The sequence below is a fragment of the Patella vulgata genome, chromosome 6, assembly GCF_932274485.2.
Source record: "Patella vulgata chromosome 6, xgPatVulg1.2, whole genome shotgun sequence".
NCBI lineage: Eukaryota > Metazoa > Mollusca > Gastropoda > Patellidae > Patella > Patella vulgata.
The window spans coordinates 63,410,996-63,438,040 of NC_065884.2; the positions used below are offsets into that span (position 1 = coordinate 63,410,996).

The 27,045-nt window shown below is 36.3% G+C and overlaps 2 protein-coding genes and 1 long non-coding RNA gene across 4 annotated transcripts; 1 reads left to right on the forward strand and 2 right to left on the reverse strand.

Annotated features, from left to right (window-relative positions):
• The first annotated feature begins 1,228 nt into the window (after positions 1–1,228).
• LOC126825697 (uncharacterized) lies at positions 1,229–9,520 on the forward strand. 2 transcript variants are annotated; one of them, XR_007682128.1, is made up of 6 exons: positions 1,229–1,312; positions 3,072–3,330; positions 4,224–4,544; positions 5,895–5,981; positions 6,795–6,887; positions 8,258–9,520. It is a non-coding gene; the product is annotated as an uncharacterized LOC126825697 (long non-coding RNA). The 2 variants fall into 2 exon arrangements; XR_007682127.2 differs by having other exon boundaries at positions 1,246–1,432.
• LOC126825679 (uncharacterized) lies at positions 8,484–12,423 on the reverse strand. Its single transcript, XM_050555444.1, has 4 exons — positions 11,746–12,423; positions 10,496–10,744; positions 9,524–9,797; positions 8,484–8,846 (listed from the first exon to the last, which is right to left on the reverse strand). Exons 1-4 carry the CDS (start codon positions 12,321–12,323, stop codon positions 8,628–8,630), a joined length of 1,320 nt encoding a protein of 439 aa, XP_050411401.1. The 5' UTR covers positions 12,324–12,423; the 3' UTR covers positions 8,484–8,627.
• Positions 12,424–17,828: 5,405 nt separating this feature from the next.
• LOC126825672 (tripartite motif-containing protein 43C) lies at positions 17,829–25,466 on the reverse strand. The gene is made up of 2 exons (XM_050555427.1): positions 25,389–25,466; positions 17,829–20,155 (listed from the first exon to the last, which is right to left on the reverse strand). Exon 2 carries the CDS (start codon positions 20,022–20,024, stop codon positions 18,558–18,560), a length of 1,467 nt encoding a protein of 488 aa, XP_050411384.1. The 5' UTR covers positions 20,025–20,155; positions 25,389–25,466; the 3' UTR covers positions 17,829–18,557.
• Between the last annotated feature and the right edge of the window lie 1,579 nt (positions 25,467–27,045).

Sequence of the window (27,045 nt, forward strand, 5' to 3'; positions counted from 1 at the left end):
TATTTGGTGTATAGCGCATTGGTGCTCGAGATGAAATAAAACCAGAGCTAAATGTACGTTTAACTATGGGCTGATTGATTTCGCCTTCGGTATTTGGTGTATAGAACATTGGTGCTCGTGATGAATCAATATCAGAGCTAGGAGTACGGTTAACTGTGAGCTGGTGGAAAATAACAGTTATGGTTATTGTATTGTCATGGTTCACATAGCCATTTGCGGGATTCGAGATGTAACAATACTTCATCTGTGAATCACTCCATTTGTAACAATTTGAACGTGGGGTAAAATAAAAGTCATTTATGTTTACCAGGGGCTTGAGTCTTCCATTGAGCACCATTGTAAAATTGGCCAATAAAGATGATGATGAACTATTCGACGTCCGTTTAAGAGATATCCTTAGTAACGGGGCTTTGCAATGTTGATAATCGCAATTACATTCCAAAGACCATAATTCTCCTCCCTCAATGAAACATGTTCGACTGCTCAACAGTGTTTTGATCCTACCAATGGCGTTTATATCAAACCTGTGCACCATTGTGTTACCATGGCGGCTATGGGATTCCCTGGGTATTCTGGTATGAACTATTTCTCTTCTTAAACTATGTTCGCCACGTAATCTGAATAATGAATTCAGTTCATCTCTTCGATTCAATGTTTCGGGTTCCGTGGCATGTTTTTCTTTGTTTCCTGTCAACAAATCTTTACTGTAGGCATCCCTATGGAGGGGGATCCTCGCCAAAACTCTCAATTTGTGAAAATACATTTGTCGATTTGTCAAAGTACATTTGTTAATTTGTCAAAATACAAAATACATTTGTCGATTTGTGAAAGTACATTTGTTAATTTGTCAAAATGCAAAATACATTTGTCGATTTTTGAAAATGCATTTGTTGATTTGTCATACAACAAAAATACATTTTTTCATGTGTGAAAATACCTGTCTAACCTACAAAGCACAAATTTTGAAATAACACAGCTTAACTTTACAGTTTCAAGATATGTAATTTCAACATTTGTATTTTCAAGATATGTAATTTCAACATTTGTAGTTTCAACATTTGCAGTTTCAACAGTTGTATTAACGACACTTGCATTATCAAGCCTTGCATTAACAAGCCATGCGTTAGCGAACTATGACCATATTTGGGTTGATGACGTTGATCATTAATCCGGAAAACGCCGAGTTTGGTCCTACAATCATGTCTCCCGTCTCAATAAAAATATCTCTTCTTGGGTGGAGTTTTTCAAGGGGAACTACTCCCATTATTTCCGTTCTTCAAACAGCAAATGAAACTAGTTTATAGGCAAATTCGTAAGTAATTCTCTCTGTGAATCAGATTGGTTTATAGGCTAGAGTAATATTTTTTAATTAGTAAATTTAGACAGTTTTAATTTGTAAAATCATATATCAACAGACATATCAATAATACAGGTGAAATTAGTTTTTGTTGTCAAAATTTATATTTGAAGATATTTGCACGAATTCGCGGAATTGGGGTGACACTGTGACTTTGAAACAGACACATAAATAGTAGTAGTTTTAGGCTATAATATTAATAATACCGTAGATCCACACATCTACTTTGACTAATATTTGAATTAAAATATTTTCTTAGATTTTGTTTTTATATGCATTGTGGTCTAGTCTATACTGGCGAGAGTTTTTATCCAGATTTAATGAAACTTTGTATGTAGCCTGTAGGGTATCTTTGTCTTCGTAAAATGAAGTTGGGTTTGATAGGCCTAACATTTGCAAGAGTTACTGCTCGTCTGCTCTTTCTTGTGTGCTCTGTATAGAGACTCCAATCAGTGCATAAAAATGAGATGTTAAAAACTCCATTTCATTCATTTATTATCTAAACTAGATGCCATATTTTTTTTTTATCCAAACATATTAATCAAACTTAGGCCAAAAAAATACCTGTGTTTCCTTTTTCCTCTCCAAAAAAAAATATTTCCTCTCCAAAAAAAAATAGAGTCGGTAGGTAGGGTACTAGGGATTAAGTTGGTTTTTTTTCTGTTTCCCCTGCCCCTTCTTTTTTTTCGCAAATAGTAAGGAAAAATATTCCTGAAATACTCAAGCAAACTGATTTTTATACACCCACATACAAATTACGTGCAGAGTTAAGCCTCTTTTTGGGCAAAGTTCGTCAATTTAGACTTTGTGAGTCGGTAGCTAGGGATTAAGTTGGGGTTTTTTTCCGGTTCCCCTGCGGCCTCTTTTTTTTCGCAAATAGTAAAGAAAAATATTGCTGAAATACTCAACCAAACTGGTTTTTATGCGCCCACATAAAAATTACTTGCAGAGTTATGCCCCTTTTTCGACAAAATTCGTCAATTTAGACTTTGTGAACGCGATAGTCTACAATGTTCATCCGATAGAAATGAAACTTGGCATATCCAAAGATCTCGGATGAGTTCGAATTTGGTGCAATTCGAAAATTACGTTCAGAGTTATGCCCATTTTTTCGACAAACTTCGCCAATTTAGACTGTGAACGCGATAAGAGTCTACAATTTTCATTTGATGGAAACGAAACTTGGCATGTGTCATGGTCCGATCTTAATGAAACTTGTTATGTGTCTTTATCGCTATACAGTGCAGATCAAGTGCGAATTGGTTGCGATGCGATAAAAATCATTGAAGTTACTACCTTACTTGAGCAAAGCTGCTGGTGGGCGTATATCGCATGGCGACCGCTTGTTTTCCTTAAAACTATTTTTTCCCTGACAGGCCTATTTTATTCCTGGATGAACATCCACGAATTCCGGAAGAATATATACCCCTTTCTAGACAACACTGTTTATTCGAACTTAACGATTCTTAGTACCGTACGTATCTTTGTTTCCATGCAATGAAGGTCATGTTTGAATTTGGTTGTGATTCGATAAAAATCGTTAAGAGTTACTGCCTTTAGTTTGCCTGTGCACTTAAGGTGTAAGTCCAGTTATATTTCAAAAATACTTACAGGGTTATTCTGTTTTTGATAATGTCTAATTTTGAGAAAATGTTCTTGTTTTGGGTGTCTGTTGTGTTGTTGTCCAACTAAAATTCTTTTTTATATTTTTCAGAATAAAAATGTCAGATAATGATCTGAAGAAAACTGCTGAGCTTCTTAGGCAGGCAGCCAGAGAACTGGAAGAAAAATCTCGAACTACACAGACTCCTACTACTATATTACCTGGGCCGTCAACACCAAATGTCAGCGAAATGCGCCGTTTGTTTTGTCCCTATTCTAGTATTTCGAGGACAAGTAATAAAAGAGTTGCTGGTACTGGTAGACAGAACACATGGACTCATCGTTTTTTTTGTGTGTCAAGTTGCACACAGGTAAAGTATTTATATGATAAATGAACATATTGGAATAAGCTGAATTTTAATAGGGCTCATCATCGCCCAGTCCACAAGGAATTTTTCATACAGCAAGGGCAAGAACTCTGAAAATAAACATTGGATGAATTCTGTATGTGTTCACAATACATTGTGGACTACAGACAAATGAAAGATAGACAGAGACGACATGTTCTTTGGTGGTTGTATTAAAACTATGCAGACACGATTGAATAATAATAATAATAACTTTATTCAGATACTACAAGGCCATAGGCCCATTGTACATCGAATATATAGTATGTTATGAGAACATCGACAAACTAACAATAAACAAAACAGTATACACATTATATACATACAGATGTGACATTCAATTGATAGTGGTACATAGTTTAGGTAGATGTGGTAGTAGGTGATAGCTTGTAGCCATATAGTAATACATATGTCACAGTTGATTTTGACCAAACATTTTACCACAAACATCACATTTAATACAGGGTAATAGTGGGTTGTGATCATTGTAGTTAAGTTGCAATGGCAGGAGCATTAACTGTCAAAAATGACATTAGGAAATCACTAAGTTACTACCTTTTGACATTATTACAACCTGAAGTTAGAAAGGTTCGACATAGATGCTACAACGCAGAATTATGCGGTCAAATCAAATTATTTCAATGTGAAGTTTGGATATTGGATTGTATAAGAGCAAGTTACTACCTTTTACCTTAGGTAGTACGACCAGGAAACTAAATCATGAGATTTGAACATTTGAATAATATTTATTATAGTAAGCTTATATTTCAGATGATTTATATTATTTAAGATTTTCAACAAATTTCTAGCTATTATTTGAATTTATGTACCAGTATGTATTTTTAATATATTTTTAGAACACTGTCCCTGATCGGTTCGCAAGAAAAGTCACACAGGATGCTGGACTGGGAGAAAAAAGAATAACTCTTTTTAAGAATGATGATGCGAAGTATTTTTCAAATGAAATATATTCACATTATCCAAAATTGATAGATGGAGGAGGGTATGATCTAAATCGTGCCATAGGAAGAACCATAATGGAGTTTATTGACCCCCCTCCATCAGGGTACACAAGTGCTTTTCTGGCACAGTCATACATTGGACAAGCCATCATATATATCAAACCCTTACAGAGAGATCTGGATATTACTATTAGTGGGACTCCAAAAGGCATGCAGGTATGTACAGTCGAGTTTTTTATACGCCCACGCCATCGCCCCTGTCCATCTGCCCACAATTTGTTGTAAACTAAATAGAGACCAGAGTTAACAAAACTTACTGTAGTTGTTTATACATCCAGCATATGGAAGAAGCCTATCAACGTTTTCCGAAATTATTCCTGGCAAGCTACCTTATCCACTATTTGATTGATAATACCATTTTTGCAGTAGGTGATAAAATCATTCAACAGATCATTGGCCTTCCTATGGACACTGATCCTGCGCCATTTATGGCAAATGGAAACCTGCATAAATACAAATTCGATTTTCAAGATAGGAGTAAAACTAACTAACTGCACGCAATCTTAATAACACATTTCGTAATATTGACGATGTAACTGTGATTAATGATAAGGGAAATTTTAAGCGCTACAGAGACCAAATCTATCCACCTGAACTTGTACTCAATAAAGAAAACACTGGAGATCTACATGCTGCATTCCTTGATATTGATATCACTATTGATGACTGTACTTTTAATACTACTGTATATGACAAAACAGATTATTTCCCTTTTGATGTAATTAAATATCCCTCAACTGAAAGTAATAGTAATAATGAAAATACCTTATATAATGTTTTTTACTCTCAGACATTTAGATTTATAAACATATGTAGCCGTCTTCAAATTTTATAAATAAATTAGTTTCTTTGTATAAGAAATGTTTAAATAAAGGTGCTCTTCACAGCAGACTTCACAGACAAATTGAAAAACTAATAAACAATCACAAATTGGATAAATTTAAAGTCTTTAATTCTAACTTTGGACAGCTAATATTTGATTCGTTATCATAATTTTATATTTTGTAAAATTATATGTTACTCTCCTATGGAGCGAATAGTATTTGACGTTTAGTGACTTGTTGCTGAGTTTGCGCTTACGGAGACCCCGTGGACCACAGCCCTTTCGTCAAGTGATTTTGATTGCTACTGGTAGAGTTTGTTTGTCTTCTCTGGGAGTATTTGCCTTTTTATGTACTGTGTATATTGTGTCTTGTATTATATACTGTGTGTGTTATGTCTTGTATATATCTAGTGTTGTGCAGTCTACCTGCATCGTCTATTACATTATATTAAACACAAACTTTTGGTTGAATATAGGATAGAGTAGTGAATGTCAAATTATTAGCATTTAATTTGTAGAGTTTCATAATTCAAGAATTCTATTACATTGGGGTTTTACAGTTTAAAGAATATAAACCTATTCTGATCAGATTTGTGAGATTCAGATATAGCTCTATAATACCGTCTTGATTTCTCCATGTATAATATTCTGGGATAAAAACTGAAACTATCTTTTACTTACAGTCAGATATGATAACACAGGAGTGCATGGATTGCGGTGAAAAAGTGCCTTTAAATAATTTGAGAAAACATATACAAGAATTTCATGAGGTAAGTAAGCATTGCAAACTAATCAAAGGTTAGAAATTAAGCATAATCTTGAAATATGATTTTTATGTGCCCATATGTTATTTTGTTTCGTATATTGTCCTTGCACTAGTCCGTCCATATTTTCGGACCATAATTTGGTCGTATAAAAACCTGTAGCTATGCACTTTAGCCAAGCTCAGCCATAGCACTAATAATATAGTGGCAGTACGGCAAACAGAAAACAATGTGAAATAAAGATCATTGACCGATTAGGAACCCTTAAACCGCATGAAATTAACACAAATTCGTTTTATTATATTGTAGACCTTTTCTATGCCTGCCCTCTTTTCATAATTCATGATACAAATCATAGCTTTAAAACTGTTAGCTACATTACTTGCAAAATCCAGTTTCTAGGTTGTTTTTCTCATGTTTATTTTATTATTTGACCTTTTAAATACATTTCAACACATTTACTATCCAGTACCTAATGTATTACTATTTGTTTTGTTTATATTACTGTTCTGAATGATTTGACTTGAGGGTTCTCCCTTGAAACTGGTGGTACCAGTAATGTTTTGGCTGTCACATTTAGATTCTGCTGTTAGTTGTATCTAGTTTAATAATAATTTTTGTTTGCTGATGAATGGATAACTTTCCGAAATGTTGCGTTGTTTTGCATCTGTTATCGACTTATTCGCCTACCATTACATTTTGAGCGTTTTAACTTGTTTTCTGAATAACCAATGTCATGTTAACTCATTGTTTTTACTCACTATGTGATAACCTATTGACTTTGCCTTCATTGAATTATTATTAAAATTTTTAATTTAGCTTCAGGAAGATAATTTACCTAAAATAAAGAGACAGAAGTCAGAGCAGTTGTCCTCTGTTACTCCTATTTGTAAATATGCTTGTGTAAGTGAGGTGAGTTAATAGTGTTTGAATTTGTAAGAAAATTAAAAGTGGTATTCAGAACGCAGATCTCATTAGCACAAATAAACAACATTTTCATGACATTATTTGACAGGACAGCCTTCTAAAGTCACTTAGTTTGTGATGTAAAAACTCTTATTTTTTTGCCAATAATGAAATAATTGTTAGGGAGAGGAGTCTCACATAGCCTTTAGCCTGTTCTCTGATCCTTTTCCATGTGAATAAAATATTGCATTAAAAAAAAAATTTGTCAAAAATAATTTTTTTAAAGCTTCTTTGAACAAAATTTTTCTTTGACACTGCATTTGTCCTGCACACCTTTAACATTTTTTTATGTTATGCCACACATCACACCCGGAACTGAAAATCCCGTAAGGGATGGTCATACAAGAAATTTGAAAATATATTCTGTATATTTTACAACTTTTTGCGACCATGCCTTACCGAATTTTCATGTTCCAGAAGTGACATATGGTAGAACATGGTACAGTGCTGTTAATGAGGTGGAGGTCAATTGAAATGTTGCAGAATTTTTTTTGAAGTATTCACATCGGCTTAAATTACCCTCTATATGCTATGAAAATATCAAATTACACGAAACAATATTTTTAAAATCACAGATGAAAATATTTTGAAAATTTGGTTGCTGTGTTAACAAATCGTGTGTTGATTTTCTTTTGTGGCCGTTTGTATATTATTAATATTTGTGATAAGACGACCTACAATTTTGGCAGAATTCAACCAAGAACGAAGAACTTGTTGTTCATGAAACTAAGTATTTCATTTTGCAAAGTTTATATTTTTGTTTTTTCATAGTTATGAACCTGATCATATGAGTTTTTGTTATGATTCATTGTTAAAGGGATAGATGCATGTAATTATATGTTTACTACCGGTATATAGAGATGATAATTTAAGCTTCTCATAACAGTTTTCAGATTGTGTATATAAGTATTCAAGCCCCAACCCTTTTACAATTTCCTTTATGCCGTGCCAAGGATCTATTATATGTCATTGCCTCGTCCACGGCACCAACAACACCTACACGATCTAATTGGATCTAAAAAGCCTGTAATATTAGGATCCCCCTCCGTCAAGGGTCGAAATGTTCATGCACCTGTCGCTGAGATCCATTACCTGTGCATATCGGAAAATAGCTCAAACTAAAGTTTATGCATGTATTAGGAAATTAGTTATGAATATTTTACTGATACATTCTAAAATATAATGAATGCCGGCAGGCGGCAGCCCTTCATAGAAGACTAGTAGCTGCCTTGAAGTTAAACTGCTGTATGGCGTATGTTAACTTTCTTGATGGTCTTTTGTTTCAAATTATTTAACAAGTTTGTATATATTTTTAGGTGGAAAAATCAGTACCCAGTGGTTGGATATGGAAACAGATCTCGAAGATGATGTTCAACTGAATACTGGACATTTTCTTCTGGCAACAACTGGTAGCCCTGCCATATCTCCAAATATAGGAGATGGGCTACTACTATTTGACCATGAAAATTTAAACTGCACTACAGTAAATACATGTGCGCCATCTATTACTATTAACCAAACGAAATATATGAAAGAATACGATTTCCTAGAAAATGCTTTTATTAACATAATTGTATGTGCTTATGGTTTTGGTTTGAATTGAAAATGTATGTAGCATGAACTGGGCCTCTGTTGGTGAAATACCCAATAAAAACCTATTAATTGAAAAAAAGCAGTGTTGATTTCCTAATTCATTTCATGATAATTAGAAATGAAATTTACGGTTGCAAGAAACAAGTCCATTCCCTGATTTTCTGAATCGAATAAAGGATTTATTTGGCACATCAATTCTTCCATCTTTTGATCAGTTAAAGATATAGGAAAATGACCAATAACAACTCTTTCTGGTTCATCATCATATGCCATCAAACCATTTTGTATTGTTCCGTAACTTTGAAAGTCTGCCTATAAAAAAATATTTAAAATCTAATGAACGTCTGTTTGGGATTGAATTTATAGGTTTATTTAAGATATAAGTTTATTTCATATTGTAAACAAGAATTTTAACGAAACTTGCTGTAGTTGTTTATACCAGCATAAGGAAGAAGCCTATCGAAATTCAATGTTTTCCAGAGTTATTGACCTTGATTCACGAAACCTTGTAAACGTGATAGAGACCAGAGTTGCTGTAATTGTTTATAAAAATGGCGAAAATTAGGTCAAGTCACAAAATCATCTGATTCTGACGAAGCAAGCAATTAATTATATATTATTGAGGTCACTGATTATGAATATGCTAGTTTAAAAGTTGTATCTTATCTTTGAAAAGGTTGAAAGTTTCATTTTACTAGTTATTGTGCATGCCCATAAAAACTTCTTCTTTACACGATAGAGATCACAGTTCTCAACGAAAAGTTTTGAAACTTTCTGGGATATAATAACAGTTGTTGGGGTGTATAAGGTTGGAGACTTCTATCTTATCATTAACAGATTAAATCATTTGTTTGCTATGGAAATTAAAATATCCCAAAATCTCACCCTCCAATTTTTGAATATTTTTAGGCATAATCTTAACCACTGTCAAAAAATGAAAGATTATATTAATCTGGATTTCTTGAATAAACATATCAATGAAAATATACCTCAGAAGCAAGATTTTCATTTGGATCCAGGATTTGACCATCTATCCATAACTGTAACGGCGTTTTCTGATTAGCTGTCCTAATAGATCGCCTGATAAAGGCCTCTCTAAATTCGTTCAAGTGTTTTTGAATCCTTGGTATGAAGATATAGTGTAGGGCTTGAATATGTATTTCATCAGTTGGTATAAATGTGTTTTCTGCTTCCATGTAGCAAAAAAGGTAGTAGAAAAAACTGATGCATCCCATCCACAAATCTCTCCAAAATCTCTCTATTCTTTGAAATAAAAAAAAAATTAAGTGTGATGATCTATTTCACTGTTAAAATATGAACAGGTTGTTGAAAATGACACCAGAGCAACAAATTGTCAACATTCCTTTCATGAAACCACACAAAGTCACAGAATGAATGTTTTTAGCAAAGTCTAGACAATGGTACATAATTTGATTTTTGAACAAACTACTTTACCTACATTTGATGACGACAAAGACACATTAAAACTCTGGAATCTAGATTAAAAACAAAGGGCAGTAACTCTGGTGATTGTTATTGAATCGTATCAAATATTGAACATGACATTCGTTTTCTGAACGCTAATATACGATCACAAGTTTAAAATTCTAATTAGGTGATAAATGTTACATATCCATTGGTTAACGCAAAACTGCACATATCTTTAATATTAATGAAAACCCTCGAATGGCACGAAGACTGCTGATTATCGTTTATAATAGTTGAAACCTCTTAATACTGTAGTCAAGTGGAAGAAGTCTGAAACATGTTCCAAACAATAATACGGGCATTCTGTATGATGCTTCACACTGACTAACTATCAAGATTTTAAACCATTTAAACTTGGCATATTTTTATGGGATCAAGGACCATAACTTGAAAATTATTATTCAAAGGATAATGCGAACAGACAGATGTATAACATAAAATCGAACATATTAATGCAGACGTACTAAATTTACCTCTGATTATGGACACTTCTTCCAGTAATATGGCTGCCTCTTCCAAAACCTCTGGAATTTATCATATATTCTGCAACACGAACGTTCTCGCCCCCTTTATCCGATCTAACTCTCCATGGCAATCCATAATTTTGAACAGCTTCATTAAATGCTTGCATAACAGTTTCTGCTCTATTGTTGTTGCTAATCTTTAAATATGTAGGGAGGCGAGAATAACCGTCTATACCTCCATGAACAACTAAGTGCCAGCTTAAAAGATATGGAAAAAATATACAAATGATCATTACTCAGCTACCACTAATCAAACTGAACTGCGATGAGTTAATGTTAAAGATACAATATATAATATACCGGTAATTGACAAACCGCCATTCCATCGTGTTTCGAAAAATGCAACCCATATAAAATATTATACTAGTCATACAAATACAGTAAGCCTATATATCATAAACCAGTCTGACATTAATGATATTGAATAGCTGGTTTCGAATGGGTGTTAAAAATCCAAATATGGATTTTGGATTAATTATCTTGAGTAAGCGAACTCACTTAACAGGAGTCAGAAATCAACAATGATTACTACAGTACGAAGACTCTTAAATCAATTCTATAAGCTTACATTACAAAACGGTATATCACCTGTAAGCAGGTATGGAGGGGGACACACCTGGCCAAAACCAGTTGGGTCCCGACCCAAAGGGCCTTTCAAAAATTTATGCATGTTAATAGTCAGTTTTAAAGCGAAGATTGCACATTCAGCAATTGAAATGAAATGAAATGGAGATTAACGTCCCATTTTTCTGCACTAATTTATAGGCTAACTAGAGACGGGCATTTGCCAAGCGTGTGCAATGAGGGTAAATTTTGCTAAGGCAGCGGCAACACCCTATTCTCACTACCGATTTTAACTGCCGAGGTGACTTTAACATGCCCTCTCGTAGCTTAGTGAACACAGGCCTCCGTTTTTCATCCTATCCAATGGACTAGAACGCTTTTCCATGTCATTCCCCACCTGACAAGGGGGAACCCAGTCGAGAAAATCCACAAGGTCGACCCGATCTCCGCCAGAATTCGAACCTGGGACCCCCACCATGAACGGCAAGCGTCCTAGCCACTCGGCCACACCAGGCCCCCATCCAGCAATTGAATTTTCAAATATTCACGGCATACAACGCCATGCACTGCTAGTCCCTCTTTGGGCTGATAAATAAGCTTAGTCCGCCCCTGCCTGTAATTGAGTCAATACTAACCTTATCAATTTATGATAGCCGTCTATATGCCACAATGAGTTTGGCGCACGAACAGAATATCTTCTTCGTCTTACTGGATTTAAAGTAAGTCGACGATAGAGAACACCTTCTATATCAACCCTTCTCATCGATTCACGAACCCTGTATTCTTGAATTATATGTCCTTTACTGTGCAGGTGTCCTTTTATACTTCGATACCCAATATTTGGAAAGTTACTAAGAAGGTCAATTACTATTTCATCTAGCTCATCATTGGAAATATGACTATATTTTTCATTTAATGAAATACCATATTCAAGCAATCTTCGACTCATGGTTCTGGGACTAATATTAAATAAATTGGCCATGTCATTCAATTTGAATCCATTAGAAACCAAAAATTCTAGCTGTTCAAATGGAACTAACTTTGATGGTCGTCCAGTATGTCCTGGTGACAATGAATGTCCGAGAGATCCAGTTATAACTTCATTGGCCTGCTTTCGTTCGATTAAATTTGCAGCATTTTGAATATGAAATAAACAAGTTTGTAATCCATTCATCGTTATACTGTCTTCTTCCGTGGAAGGCATGGAACACATTAAATCTGAGACAATACCTGCTACTGTATGTATATCATGTATGATGTCTGAAAGCGATTGAAAATTTTGTGTATCTAACAAATTGCAAATTCCCTCTATTCGGGACTTAACTTCATGAATAAGTTCATTGGCCATGTTGAAGAACGGAAATAATGAGAGTAGTTCCCCTTGAAAAACTCCACCGAAGAAGAGATATTTTTATTGAGACGGGAGACATCATTGCAGGACCAAACTCGGCGTTTTCCGGATTAATGATCAACGTCATCAACCCAAATATGGTCATAGTTCGCTAACGCATGGCTTGTTAATGCAAGGCTCGATAATGCAAGTGTCGTTAATACAACTGTTGAAACTGCAAATGTTGAAACTACAAATGTTGAAATTACATATCTTGAAAATACAAATGTTGAAATTACATATCTTGAAACTGTAAAGTTAAGCTGTGTTATTTCAAAATTTGTGCTTTGTAGGTTAGACAGGTATTTTCACACATGAAAAAATGTATTTTTGTTGTATGACAAATCAACAAATGCATTTTCACAAATCGACAAATGTATTTTGCATTTTGACAAATTAACAAATGTACTTTGACAAATCGACAAATGTATTTTGTATTTTGACAAATTAACAAATGTACTTTCACAAATCGACAAATGTATTTTCACAAATTGAGAGTTTTGGCGAGGATCCCCCTCCATACATCCCCGTTTGGTATGTTCAACTCTTTAGAACTGTCCATTATCCGTACGAATTCATGGATGTCACGTATGCTGGCGTTTTCTAGGACTGCTGATATTCTCCTTTCAAGAGCTTCAGATCTCTTTATCCTTACAGATGTCGATAGCCAAAACCGTGTAGATAGAGCCATTGTAGATAGAGATTCCAACATGGATTGGTGTTTTAAAATGTTAGAGTGGATATTTTCTCTCAACTGTGTAAGTTTTACAATGAGTTTATTCTCAACATCGTGAACAGTTTCTTGGTAATGACCAGAATGTTCTGATATAAAGCATTTGATACAAACGGCTTCACAACAATTAAAACAAAATAATTCCTTTTCCCTCAAATGTAGAGTACACATATGTCTAGAGCTCTGTTGAATTTCGACTGGTTGTTGGGGAGATACTTGGGGTGTGTCTGTAATGTAAAAGTTCGCGGAGAAATCCTTGACTCCTCCATCAGGCACCGTGATTTCCTTTCTACACAGTGGACAGGCGAACTTGTTGTTGGTCGCGGCCTTGGCTATATAATCGCCCAGACATGATTCACAGAACGTGTGATAACAGTCAATTATTTTAGGTTTATTAAATTCATTAAGGCATATGCTGCAACTGGCGTTGCCCAGTTCGTTTGCCATGTTTTACACTATTCCCCATGTATAGTAGAACGTGATACAAGAACTCTATATTGTCGATAATATATAAAATCTTACAAAGGAGCCGTCGTCATTCGCTCTTCATTAATCAGCCAGCAACATGTCTCTTCAAATTGCCTAAAGTTAGAAAAACAAATTAAAATGAAGTTATTTAAAGGCTAGATAGTAATTCAGAATAAAGCCACTGAACTAAACCCTTTGCCACCTGACGGTATAATACCCCATGAATTAATATGTGGACTTTGGTTTATAAAGATATCTTCAATTCAATTAGATAACCTTTATGATAACAAAGCATTGTGTGAGTGTATAGGTTATCATTGATGGATTTATTGCTGTTGAGTTTTGTATTAAAACCTCTATGTGGTATTTGTAGTTTACCGCATAAACATTGAACATTTAATTAATAAAACAAAAAATTTTCATTTCAGTTATATAAGAGGATTGTTGACAGTTCATTTTGTAGAATGATATCAAGCATTTTACAGGACTAAATCTGTGCTAAATTGTGGATAGGTGATTCAGAACGGGCATAACTGTTAGATCAAACAATCATAAATATTAGTTATTAAATAAGAATTATGTGATATATAGAAAATCATATATATTTTTGCTCTTTTGGGTGCGGGGGGGGGGGGGGTTCACGTGCGCGCGTTGTATCGTAAAGTCTGTCTTTGGGTCATGTTGCGTGGCTTCGATTTCCTGGTTGTACGCGGCAAGCAATAGGGTCGCCCGCCCAACCTTGTGGGTTTGCTCCAGGTCCTCCGGTTTCCGCCCACGCGAAGTACTGAAATAAAACTGAATCATATGTTAGTCCCGAAATGACCTACTTTGTGGAAGTTATACCCCATCTCTCTCCCTCTCTCTCTCCCTCTCTCATTTTCCGGGAAGCATTCAATTCTCCCGAAGTGCCCTGGGGAAAAATTGAACGAGCAAAGGAAGACAACAAACTTAAATTGATGATTTATTGATTCTCTCGAGTTCAAAAATAGAGGCGGAATGTCAAAGCGAAACACTACAAACCTGTTCAGCATGCCTCGTCGTTACCGTTATCCATTAGACTACCTCCATTACCAGTGGAGGCTTGCAGCCTTATAACAAATGCAGCCACCAAACGGAATCTGCTCTAGGATGAGCATATGCCATGGTCCTATGTCGCCATAACCGTCACAAACAAGCACCGTGCTAGTCGCGCAGCTTTATGGTCACGTGGCAAGAGAAATGAAATGTGGATTAACGTCCTACTGTTCTGATCTGACTGGGATAATGAGACGGTCATACTCCCTGTAGTGTGCCATGAGGGAAATTTTGCCCTACTCCTATATCGAATTCCAACTGCCAAGGGATCTTTTACGTACACGGCAATGTATACGACAAGGCATCTGTCCTTGTTAAGCCCTCTGACCTGCACCACTGACAAGGAGGAAGCACGTCGGATATTCCCGATCAACTTTCTCGGCCAATGCAATGATCGAATACGCGACCTCCAGGCTAGCGAGCGAGTGTCTTATCGACTTAGCTAGCGTGGCTCCACATGACAAGAGTGGTTGATTGACGAACAGTTCTCTTGGGTAGGGGGTGGTGAGGTAAACATTCCCTTTGGCGTTAAATCGATGACATCGCACAAGTTTCAAATCAAAAGAGCGGCATCTACCAGAACGTTGACGGACCTTACATCATTAGTGTGCTGACGTGTTCGCAATGATCGACTAATGGTTGAGGGACGGTGATACAATTATCATGTCTTCCGTCTCATTGACAATTACAGAATTCTTGATACCAATCGCTGTGGTTAATCGTCAAGGCCCAATTGTGAAATTCAGACATAACGATCGTAACATTTTCCCAAAGCTGATTTCAAAAACATGATTTTCAAGACACAACGGGATCATGCTTCCACTAGTGTATGGGGAACAAATTATGTTAAACAAAATTTTTTGCATATTTATTTAGGTAATAAATTTCACTTGTGTGCATAAATACAATTGGTGAGATTAAGAGCAGTGTTGAGGTATGTTTTTTTGTGACTCGTTTCCTAACTTTTGACCATAAATAAAGTGTCCAACAAAAAGGGTGGCAAAATTACAGCTTGGAAAGTTTTCCAACTGTTGATAAAAGTACATAGTAGGGTCTCAAGAAAAGACTAGTGTTACCAGAAATAAATTTAAACGGGGCCTTCGCTTATCGACATCACGAAATCTCAGAGTTGTATGAATCTTGTTATACGTTTAATCCTGGGTAATATCAGGCAAACCTTTAGCAAAATTTCATGAAATTAGGTAACACTTGACCTGGAAAAAAGTGTCTGCATCCATGAGCGGCTGAGTTACTGTACTACTGGACCCCATGTTACAAAATGGGAAAACTGTATTGGGAACAGATTGAGGAAACACTACTGTTCGATCCAATTCATTTGTGTAATTCAACGTTAAGAGAATGTTATAAATCTGGTTGAGGTCAACCCATCAAAAGAGTAAAGAACTATATGTTTTAAAAAAAAATTGCTTTTCTCACAGGAATTATCCACTAGTTATATACTAATACGTTAATATAACAAACGCATTCTTTCAAATGGCCATTTGTTTCAATTTCAAAAACAAAGTGTAATTTTTTTTCTAACCCAAGCATCAAATTAAGGGGCTCAGGTTTACTCTTTTGCTGACACAAACTTTAACGCTAGTACTCACTATTTGTTTGCTGACCCCACCCAATGACTACGGTGAAGTTTGAATGTTGAATTGACAAATTTTCAAACAATTATGGGGGTACTCGATTGATCGTTCCGGAATTGAATTCTCTCAATCCCAAACAAGTGACAATCGAGTGAAAAGGGGTGTTTCGGGCTACAACGCATGCGTCGACTGGATGAGTAAATATCTCAACCAACCATGCAGCCGAAAGATATTCGTTGTGTTTAATTCTACTCACACCATCTCCGTAGTCGGGGCTGACCGAACTGTAACAGGACTGAATTCCGCGTTACTCGACTGCAATTCTGTCAACTCGGAACGTTCTGAACTGTGGATCGAGCATCCCCTATATCTTTGTGAATAATGAACACTATCCCTCAAACGACATTCATATACTTTAAATTAAGAAAAGGGTGATACTTTAAAAAAAAGGATTGAACAAGTATTACTTACTTCTATGTTGTTACACCGTATAGTGGTGATCTCACCTTTTCTATAATCTCCATAGGGCGAAGATAACTACATGTACATAGATAAAATTCATTGGTCTCCATGGTCGTAAATGAGTGTGTTCAAAACAAACACCAAGGTTTTGCGATCCGACCTGGAAAGTAGTTAGAACGCGGCGTTTTTAAAGTTTGTAATAGTTTTTGACATTTTCTCGTGTTGTGTTTACGTTAACCAGCAACCTTGTGCATTTACTGGTCGCCGTACGGTAACAGCAGCGCAGTAAGGACGCCACCCCGTCTGACGGGTGCATTAAGTGACAATTTGACGTGATTTTTCTCCGCCGAAGACCACTACGCGCAAGCGAATTATTGATATTATTGAAATAAAATTGAACCATAGTAAAATTTATGTTGGCGAAATAAACTACATAATTTATGCTAACATTAATTATAAACAATAATTATATATTATCGATCCGGTATATATTATCGATCCGGTACTGAAGATAACATGCTCAGTTTTGACTCCATATGACTTCTCTTGAATACTTCAGTTATCTCCACCTACTGTATTTAGAATTGTCAAGGATTATTTTATGTGTCCACCAATGTGAACACCCGTAGTGTTTAGCCCCATCTAAATGACCATACATACGTTAATTGCCTCGTGTAATACACCCATATTCTATGGACATATTCAGATACCGAAACCCGTTAAGGGCAGTTAATATGTGTGGTTTCCTCCCACGTCTGAAGACACCTACCTGCAAGCGAATTATTGAAATAAAAATTGCACCATATGTTAGTTCCGAAATGACCTATTTTGTGTCGTTTGGAGTTACCCCCCCCCCCCTCTCTCTCTCTCTGAAACGCTAACGTTGATCACTGAAGATTGACTAGTGTTTACTACTAATATTATTATGACCGGTCCTTTTAGCTGTTACCTGAGATAGCCATATTATGACTTCACGTTGTGTAAATAAACAAGCAGTCTTTGTCACGTCATTTATTTATGAATAAAATACTATGGTAACCAGAATGGCTCTAAACACCCACTACAGCATTACATAGTTACTACAAAAAATAAGAATTCAGCTAGCTATAAAATTTACAACTTTGAATTTAAAAATTTGAACTTCGTGGTTTGATATCCACAAATTCCATAATATAACCAAGAACCATTTCTAAAAACTACTAACAGTTTTTCACCGCTGGCAGTCACGGCAGGTTTGCTAGAGAAACCACTCTATGTTTTCTGTATTCTAACTAACCTTTGTAGTAAGATCTCGCTGTATTTCATTTATACCTAAACTACCTAGAGGACTCCAGTGATTAATAAATAGACACAATATTAAATACATAAACTAATTTACATCATTGTCTTTACTACTGGGATAACCAGATCTAACCAGTTCTGAGACCTCCGAGCTAACACCGGTTTATCGCCCTTGAACTAGATAAAAGTTATTTAGGTTATCCATATCACGTCATTAGAAGAGGTCCGTTTCGTCACGACAAATCACATCTTTTGGATCACGATATGTTTTGCACACATTGAAACGTCATATTTGAGTAAAGATCCACAAGTGACTGAAACGTTCCATTAAAGCACATGAACTCCGAGCACTCTTTTATATGATCCTCTTACTTTCATGTCGGACATCACAGAAATTCATTTTTATTAATAATAAAAGCTCAAATTCGTGCACATTCTAATTGTTCAGGTTAGAATTTTTATCAGGATCAAACCCAATACAAACAAAATCAAAAGTCCTGCAGGTTCCGTATGAATAGGAGTAGGGGCCACTGGGACTCGAGATATATAAATACCCGAGCTAGACGGAACCTGGACTTCATGGAAAATTACAGTTAAGGTGATTGAATTGGAATGTCTTATTTGTGAATTAAAACATTGGTAAATATTTGAACGCCGGGTGAAGTTAAACCCATTTTCATTTACCACAGGCTCGGTTCTTCGTGCATTTAGTACCATGGTAAATTTGGCGAGTATTGATGATGAACTACTTGACATGTGTTTAAGAGAAATTCTTAAATTAAGTGATTTTCGACATTGATGTCGATTTTCGTATTTACATTCCAAAGACCACAATTCGCCTAGAATATCAAATGTTGGACTGCTTAACGATTTGTTTTTCTTGCCATGGACATTTATATCGAACCTCTGAATAATTGTGTTACAATGAAAGTAAATGATTTGTCTGGGTACAGGGAAGTCCAATAAATCATACTGGTCGCTAATGTCAGGTCCATGTGAAGAGTTGTCATTTAAATCTTCTGGTTGTAGATTATAATTCGGTTCATCTGATTCGAATACTCGACCACCATCATCCTCTGTTCGTACATTCGGGCTATATTCGCCAGGCAATCTGACTAATGAATTCAGATCATCTCCTTCATCCAGTTCGTCGGATTCTGTAGCATGTTCCTCTTTGTCTTCTGCCAACAATTCACCACGGTTTGTATCCGCTGTTGGATGAGAAACTACATGTGTTGTGTTCAACTCATTTCTAGCACTGCCCAATATAAGTCCAAATATACTGATTTCGTCTAGCATTTCATACAGATTGTGGTTTGCCAAGACTTTTGATATTCTTCTTTCCAGGGCTTCATTTCTCTTTATCCTTACAGAAAGACATGCCCTTGATTCTTTTTTCTTGAAGGGTTGCTTATTCCGAATCCTTGTCCCAGAGGCCACAGTTTCTTGATCTTTCAAAATATTAGCCTGAATATCTTCTCTCAACTGTGTAAGTTTTCTTATCAGTATATTTTCAACATCGTGAACAGGTTCTCTGGAATGGCCGGGATGTCCAAATAAAAAGCATTCGCTACATACGGCGTCGCAACAATTACAACAAAATATATCCCTTTCTCTCAAATGTAGAGTACACATATGTCTAGAGGTCTGTTGAATTTCGACTGGTTGTTGGGGAGATACTTGGGGTGTGTCTGTAATGTAAAAGTTCGCGGAGAAATCCTTGACTCCTCCATCAGGCACCGTGATTTCCATTCTACACAGTGGACAGGCGAACTTGTTGTTGGTCGCGGCCTGGGCTACATAATCACCCAGGCATGATTCACAGAACGTATGATAACAATTAATTATTTTAGGCTTATTATATTCATTAAGACATATGCTGCAACTGAAGCTGTTAGGTTCGTTGGCCATGTTTACTCTAATCTCTGTTTACAGCAGAATCTAATACAAGAACTGTTATAGACGATACCATATAATATATAAAATCTTACGAGCTGGTTGTCACCCTTTTCTCTTCACTCATCATCGCCTCTTCAAATTACCTGAGGTTTAAGAAAAAAAACATTTGATTTAGAGGTTAGATTTTAAACGCATTGCGTAGCTTTTCGATAAAGAGGTGGCCGTTTTGGCCATAATAGTTTAAAAATGGATAATAAAAAAAGAGGAATATATTGAAAATTTCAGTCAAATTTCTCTATTTTGATGGAGGTTATGGATGTTTGAGCTTTGATAAGATTTAACTTCGATAGTCTTGACTGCCAAGCACCATTGCTACGATAATAAACAATATACAGGTCACAATTCTATGGAAAACAATTACTACTTATAACTCAGCGACGTTTTGGGCAATGATATTGACTAGAGAAGCCTAGTAATAAGCAGTAATTGTATTCCATAGAATTGTGACCTGTATATTCCACTTCAATTACTAAATGCCATCGAAACAATTGATGATTTGATGATACATAAAACTATTGATTATCCATTTAAACTTGAAATTATTAAATGACGCCGCGTTTGTTTAAATCCATTTATAATCTCGGTCATCCGGGTGTATTATGGGCTTGTTATGGTTTGTCATGTGAATAAATCTTGGAAAAAGGACTGCAATAGGCAGATTTAGCTCTTACACGATGCATCTTTAACTTAAAGTGAATGGGGGGGGGGATGCTTAACGTCCACGTGAGATTTCGAGACCCACATATGGTATAATAATACAAATTTTCAAATGTAAGAAACCGGGATCCTAATTCACAAAATCTTATTCAAGAGCTAAATCTGCCTATTGCAGGTCTTTCTTTAGGCCTGAAATATTATTAATTAACTTATGCATACCATAATCAACTATCGATGCCATCGCTAGCCTGCGATATTTACCTGATTAAATACATTTTGAGAACGATGATTAAACGTAACAAGCGGTTGCCATGAAAGATATACCCACATCTTGCAAGAGATTTGTCGGGTAGTTCAATCCGATTTTTACGAAATTAAAACTCAAACATCCTTATGATGTAATATTCGAACGTTTTTGTAAATCAAATAATAATTGTGTTCTCTAGAATGTCCAAAAGCTAAATACCTGATTTTCGTACAATCAGGGGCACTATCCAGGAAGTTACGGTCCGATATGCGCAAATAGGAAGCACGATCGTTGGATTATAAACATACATATCAAGTTTCATCAATATCGGATAAAAATTGTGCCTTCTAGAGTGTCCAAAAACTTGGTATTACATACTTTTACACTATTTGCGTACAATGGGAGGCCATTTTGTCCGGCAGTTTCGGTCAGATTTTTACGAAATTCGAACTCAACCTTCACTGATGTGTTACGGTGATATATTTAAACGTTTTTTAAACTGAATGCAAATTGTGACTTCTAGCGGGTCCACAAGCTAGAAACGGCATTTTTCGTACAATCAAGGACGTAATTCAAGACATTACGTTCGGATATGCGCATGTATTTCAAGTTTTACCAAAATCGGAGCAAAATTGTCACCCCTAGAGAGAGGGTCCACAACCTTGATATACCATATTTTTTTTACACTATTTGCATACGAGGGGTGGACATTTTGTCTGGCAGTTTTGGTCAAATTTTCACGAAATTTTAACTTAACCATCATTAGGGTGTAACGGTGATATAATCAAACGGTTTTTTTGAAATCGGAAAAAAATTGTGACCTCAAGAGGGACCACAAACTAAAAACACGATTCTTCGTAGAAACAGGGGTCATATTTCAGGAAGTGACGATCTGAGCGAATATTGCAAGGAACCAAGATCTTTGGGTAATAAACATCTATTTAAATTCAAGTTTCATCAAAATCGAATCAAATGTGTGACCTCTAGAGGATCCACAACCTTGATATACCATACTTTTACACTATTTGCGAACGAGCGATGGCCATTTTGTCCCAACAGTTTCGTTCCGATTCTCACGAATTTCGAAGTCAACCATCATTAGGGTGTAATGGCGATATATTCAAATCGGATAATAATTGTGACTTCTAGAGGAACAACAAGCTAAGAACGTGATTTTTTTCGTACAGTCAAGGGCCATAATTCAGGAAGTTACGTTCCGGTATGCACGAATATCGCAAGGGACTCTCTGGGTTATAAACCTGTATTTCAAGTTTCATTGAAATCGGCTCAAAATTTGACCTCTAGAGGGTCCACAACCTTGATATATCATATTTTTTTACACTATTTTCGAATGGGCGGCGGCCATTTTGATCAGGAGTTTCGGTTCGATTTTCACGAAATTCGAACTCAACCATCCGTAAGGTGTAACGGTGATATATTTGAACGGTTTTTTTTTTTTTTTTTTTTTTTTAATCGGATAAAAATTCTGAGCTCTATAGGGTCCATAAACTGAAAACACGATCAGGGGCCATAATTCAGGAAGTTATAGTCCGATATGCGCGGATATCGGAAAGAACCGAGACCTGTGGGATATAAACTTACATTTCAAGTTTAAACAAAATCGGTACCTAGACAGTGTCCACAAGCTAAGAACGTGATTTCTCGTACAATCAGGGACCATAATCCATGAAGTTACGGTCCGATACATGCCAATATCGAAAGGAACCGAGATCTTAGGGAAATCAAAATTGTGACCTGTAGAGTGTCCACAAAAAATTATGCACGGACGTCCGGGTGGCAGGGGCGACGATAATATACGTCCACATGAAAATGTGGGCGTATGAAATTGGAAAATCGAGACTTTGTTTTTTATCGTACCGACTTTAGTAATGCTGATCGAGGCTAGGCTAAAATTCAAAAGCTAATATCTCGGTTCAGAGTGGAGTTATTTGACTAAAATTTTCAGCATATTCTTTTTACGTTATATATTTTTTAAACTATTTTAGCGAGAACTGTCAACTCTTTATCAAATATCCCATAGTTTTTGTGAATAAGCCCCCGGGTAAACAATGACGAGACTAGGCACGAGACCCCCCCCCCCCCCTTCTGGTAACCAACAAACCCTGGGATCGAACCCATAACTTGTAATCACTTTAGACCACTAACAGTCAATCTTATCAAATGGTGCACAGATGGCTTCAAAGTAGACCATGGCCATAACTTAAAGGAATAATTCTGTTCCTGTCATTTGTATATATAATTCATATCCAACATATTAAGAGGATTAACGTCCAATTAAATTGGCATCAACTTAACTTCCGGACTATCTCAGCCAGCAACTCAGCTTTGGCCCTACTATGGGCCACATATAGAAACATCTGGCTAAATGTGACCCATATGTTGCTACATATGTGGGCCAAAGCCTGGGTAACACTTTGCAACTATTGGCTCACTACTGATGAATTAAACTTATTTTTGTTAATGGTATCTAAGAATATCTTGTCGGTTAGTTAAAAGGTTTTAAATTTTTTGTTTTATATTCAAAACATTTGAAAAAATAATATTATGCGAGAAGTTTGCCAAGTTTTGGCCAGAGATGGCCCACATCCAACTGGCCAAATGCCTCAAAATATCAACCGAATCAATTTTGGCTCAGAATATGACATTTAGTTTCCAGCAGAATTTTCCTGAGTGCTGTGGTCCTGGTGTTCTATATTAGTTTTATTACGAATAAAAACATAAAGTCTTAGAATAATATTTTCTTTAAAGGCTCAATACCACTCTTGTTGTAACTGAATAATATGTCCCAATCTTTATTCTGATCAACAAATTGTACTATTTTACAATACTACAATTAATCGGTGATATAAATTTCATCTTAACCCACCTAATTTAAAAAATTGGAAAAATTCAACTAAATGATTTGAAAAGCCAAACGTAAACCTTTTCAAATGTGACTTGGATTTAAAAATATTTTCAAACCCTCTGGACAAGTAAAATAGGATGTAATGGATAATTTACACAACAGGTAGAACACTTAAACATCTAATACTTAGAATAAGGCTAATATTTATTTACTGGAGCTGTCAAGCCAGCAAGAGTGTTATTGTCCCTTTAATGTATATAATATGAATGGAATCCTCTCACCCCACCCCCCAAACAAAGCCAGCAAATGTAAATATATTCTTAAAAGAAGTCAATGAAATAAAGACAAAGTTTATTTGAACACAGTCCGTCTGTTGGGTATCATGCTACAAAGTAGTTAGATTTTAATTACTATAGCGATTCTGTACTCAAATTATACAATTTGTTGAAGCCAGCGGGTCAACCGTGCGCACCTTTCAACAAAGCATAATTAAAATCCAATTTACTATCTTGAAATCTGTTTGGTCATTGGCTGAATTTAACAGAAGTTATTATTAACAAGAAACGGAAGACAATGCAGGCCACAGAAAAGAGTTAAAGACTTTCTCTATTTAAATTAGATAAGATTTATGTATTTTATTATTTGTATAACTTCATTTAACTATTCTTTTGCCTTGGTATGGTTCCAACTTGTGAATCATCAACAGAATTCAAATTAATCCACAGAGAGAAAAAATAAGCCCATCAAATTAGAAGAAATCATGGACCAACTAATAATGTTTTCCAAAACTATCCAACGTCCCTCTTTAAGAAGGGATAGTACGGGGAACAACCTATGGTTTCAGGTTGCGATCTTTGGCCCACATCTGACATGGTATGATTTTCATGTGTGGGACATATTTGGGCCAGGTCTGGGCCAGTTGTGCCACCTCTGGCTCACAGGTGGCATGTCAGATCTGGCTCTGACTGGGCCACGTCCGGCCGAGATATGCCTGATTTGACCCAGTTGTGGTATGCCATATCCGGTCCAATCATTTTGCCAGATGTTGCCAGATATGGGCCGTATATGTGCCCAATATCGAGTGTTGTCTGGGATGATATTGTTAAATTTTATTTCAATAGAGGAGTAGGGTCGCCTGTCCAACCGCATGGGCTTTTTCTCCAGGTCCCCCGGTTTCCTCCCACAACTATAGCCATACACGGAAGTGAATTATTGAAATAAAATTGAACCATATGACAGTTCTGAAATGACCTAGTTTGTTTCAAGTGAACGTTAAACCCCGTTTCTCTGTCGCTCTCCGAATACTTTTGATGATAATTAAGCATGAAACAGTTCTGGGAGAAATTAAGGATAAAAAGTAGGCCTATGAAATTACATCTCGTTCATTGAAGCTTTCTGTTTCTTGTCATAACTACGTATCCACCCAATAATCGACTTCGTACCTACCTACTATGCTATACAACACAAGAAATTGTGACGCCTTCACGGCATGAATGAATGATAAATTTTAATATGAATATTATAACTAAACAAATTCATTACTTACAACGTGGCGACTCCAAATTTGTGGATGCTTCAGTCTTTGACTAACTTACTATTTGGGAATTCCCCATAGAAAAGGAAAGTAACAAGGGAAATAACTATCATTTGTGGACTTCAGGTTTCAGACCACCACTGTGAAAACTTAAAATGGCGTTAGTGTTATAGCAGCAGTTTTTCGGTGAGTAAGGCACTATGGCTAGCCTCGAGATCTCGGGTTTCGATCCGGCGCGATGGGTTTCCTCTTGTCAGCGGTGCATGACACAGGGCCTTAAATGCAACAGTATCTACTCGTTCGAGTGGCACGAAAACCCAGAGTCCATATACACCCTAGCGTGCACGTAAAACTAACCCATGACTGTTGAAGTTGAGGTGCTGTCCGTGAATGAATAAACTGGATTTTTACGGTCTAATTTTGTGCACCCGGGATAATGAAATGAAATGAAATGGGGTTTAACGTCCTACTGTTCTGCTCCAACGGGGTAATGAAGACGGACATACGCCATACAGTGTGTTATGAGGGAAATTTTGCCCGGGCAGCGGCACTATGGACTACTCTTATATCGAATTTCACCTGCCAAGAGGTCTTTTACATGCATGCCAATGTATCCACGGGACCTCGGTTTTTCGTCCCATCCGAACGACTAGACAGCTGACTTTGACAGGCCTTCCGTCCTGCACCTCTAAAAAGGGGAAACCACCAATGCAGGGATCGAACACCCGACCTCCAGGCTAGCGAGCCAGAGTCTTACCCACTTAGCCCGGCATAATGAAGATGAAGACGAGTACACATGTAGTAAAATTGGTAGAACTTTTTGCCCTTTAAATTAATACCAGCATTATATTAACTGTGGCTTTAACTAATTATAGGGAAATTATATCTCACGCACTCAAATTAAATGAGTGGTAGGTTTCTATATAATCTTCAAAAAAAGTAGGGGATATTGAAATGCAAATACCTATGTAGGTTGTGTTATGATAAATAGTCATGGACACTTGACATGCTTTGAGAGTATGTTCACAGATGAAGAACTTATTGCTCCAATAGAACCACTGAGCTACACATGCGCACGCAATAGCGCCATAGACGTGGGAGGGTTTCATTGTATAATTTGACGATTCAAGAAAGGGTTTAGCATATCTTTGCTTTAGTGTGTTACGTTTAATTTGATCGAGAGACGTGTTCGTTAACGTCAACGTCAACCGACAACACTGCAAGAATTGGCCGTGGCACTGCAAGAGGAGTGGGTCAGATTGCCACGACGAATTGCTGAATGTCCGAGGATTGGTGGAGCAATTACTCATTATTAAGACAAAAATCAAAAACGTCCATTTTCACTTTTGATGGTGTATCTCTTTGCGAGTGTAATGGGGCCGTCAGATAAGCCACCCATATGAACCGTTTATGTTCATGTGCAGCCAAATGGCCTGTTATTAACATACACTGGTTACCTCTAATAAAAAAAAGCAGTGCATTTCCGAAGTTTTGTATTGTTTCTGAATATCGCCTACCTTTTTTTGAAGAATATATAAAAACAGTTATAATTTCATACACATTTAATTCTTGATTAATAGCAAAGTAACCCGTCTGACACTTCTGGTGGTAAGTTTCTACTGTCCATGTAAGGTGGTTCTTGACGTCATGGGGCTTAGTAAGCAATCGT

Coding starts and splice junctions, on each gene's coding strand:
- LOC126825679 (XM_050555444.1), bottom strand. CDS start 12,323: ATGTGTTCCATGCCTTCCACGGAAGAAGACAGTATAACGATGAATGGA. Junction 9,798..10,495: donor AGAAGTGTCCATAATCAGAG/GTAAATTTAGTA, acceptor TTTATTTCAAAG/AATAGAGAGATTTTGGAGAG. Junction 8,847..9,523: donor ATGAAAATCTTGCTTCTGAG/GTATATTTTCAT, acceptor ATTTTTTTATAG/GCAGACTTTCAAAGTTACGG.
- LOC126825672 (XM_050555427.1), bottom strand. CDS start 20,024: ATGGCCAACGAACCTAACAGCTTCAGTTGCAGCATATGTCTTAATGAA.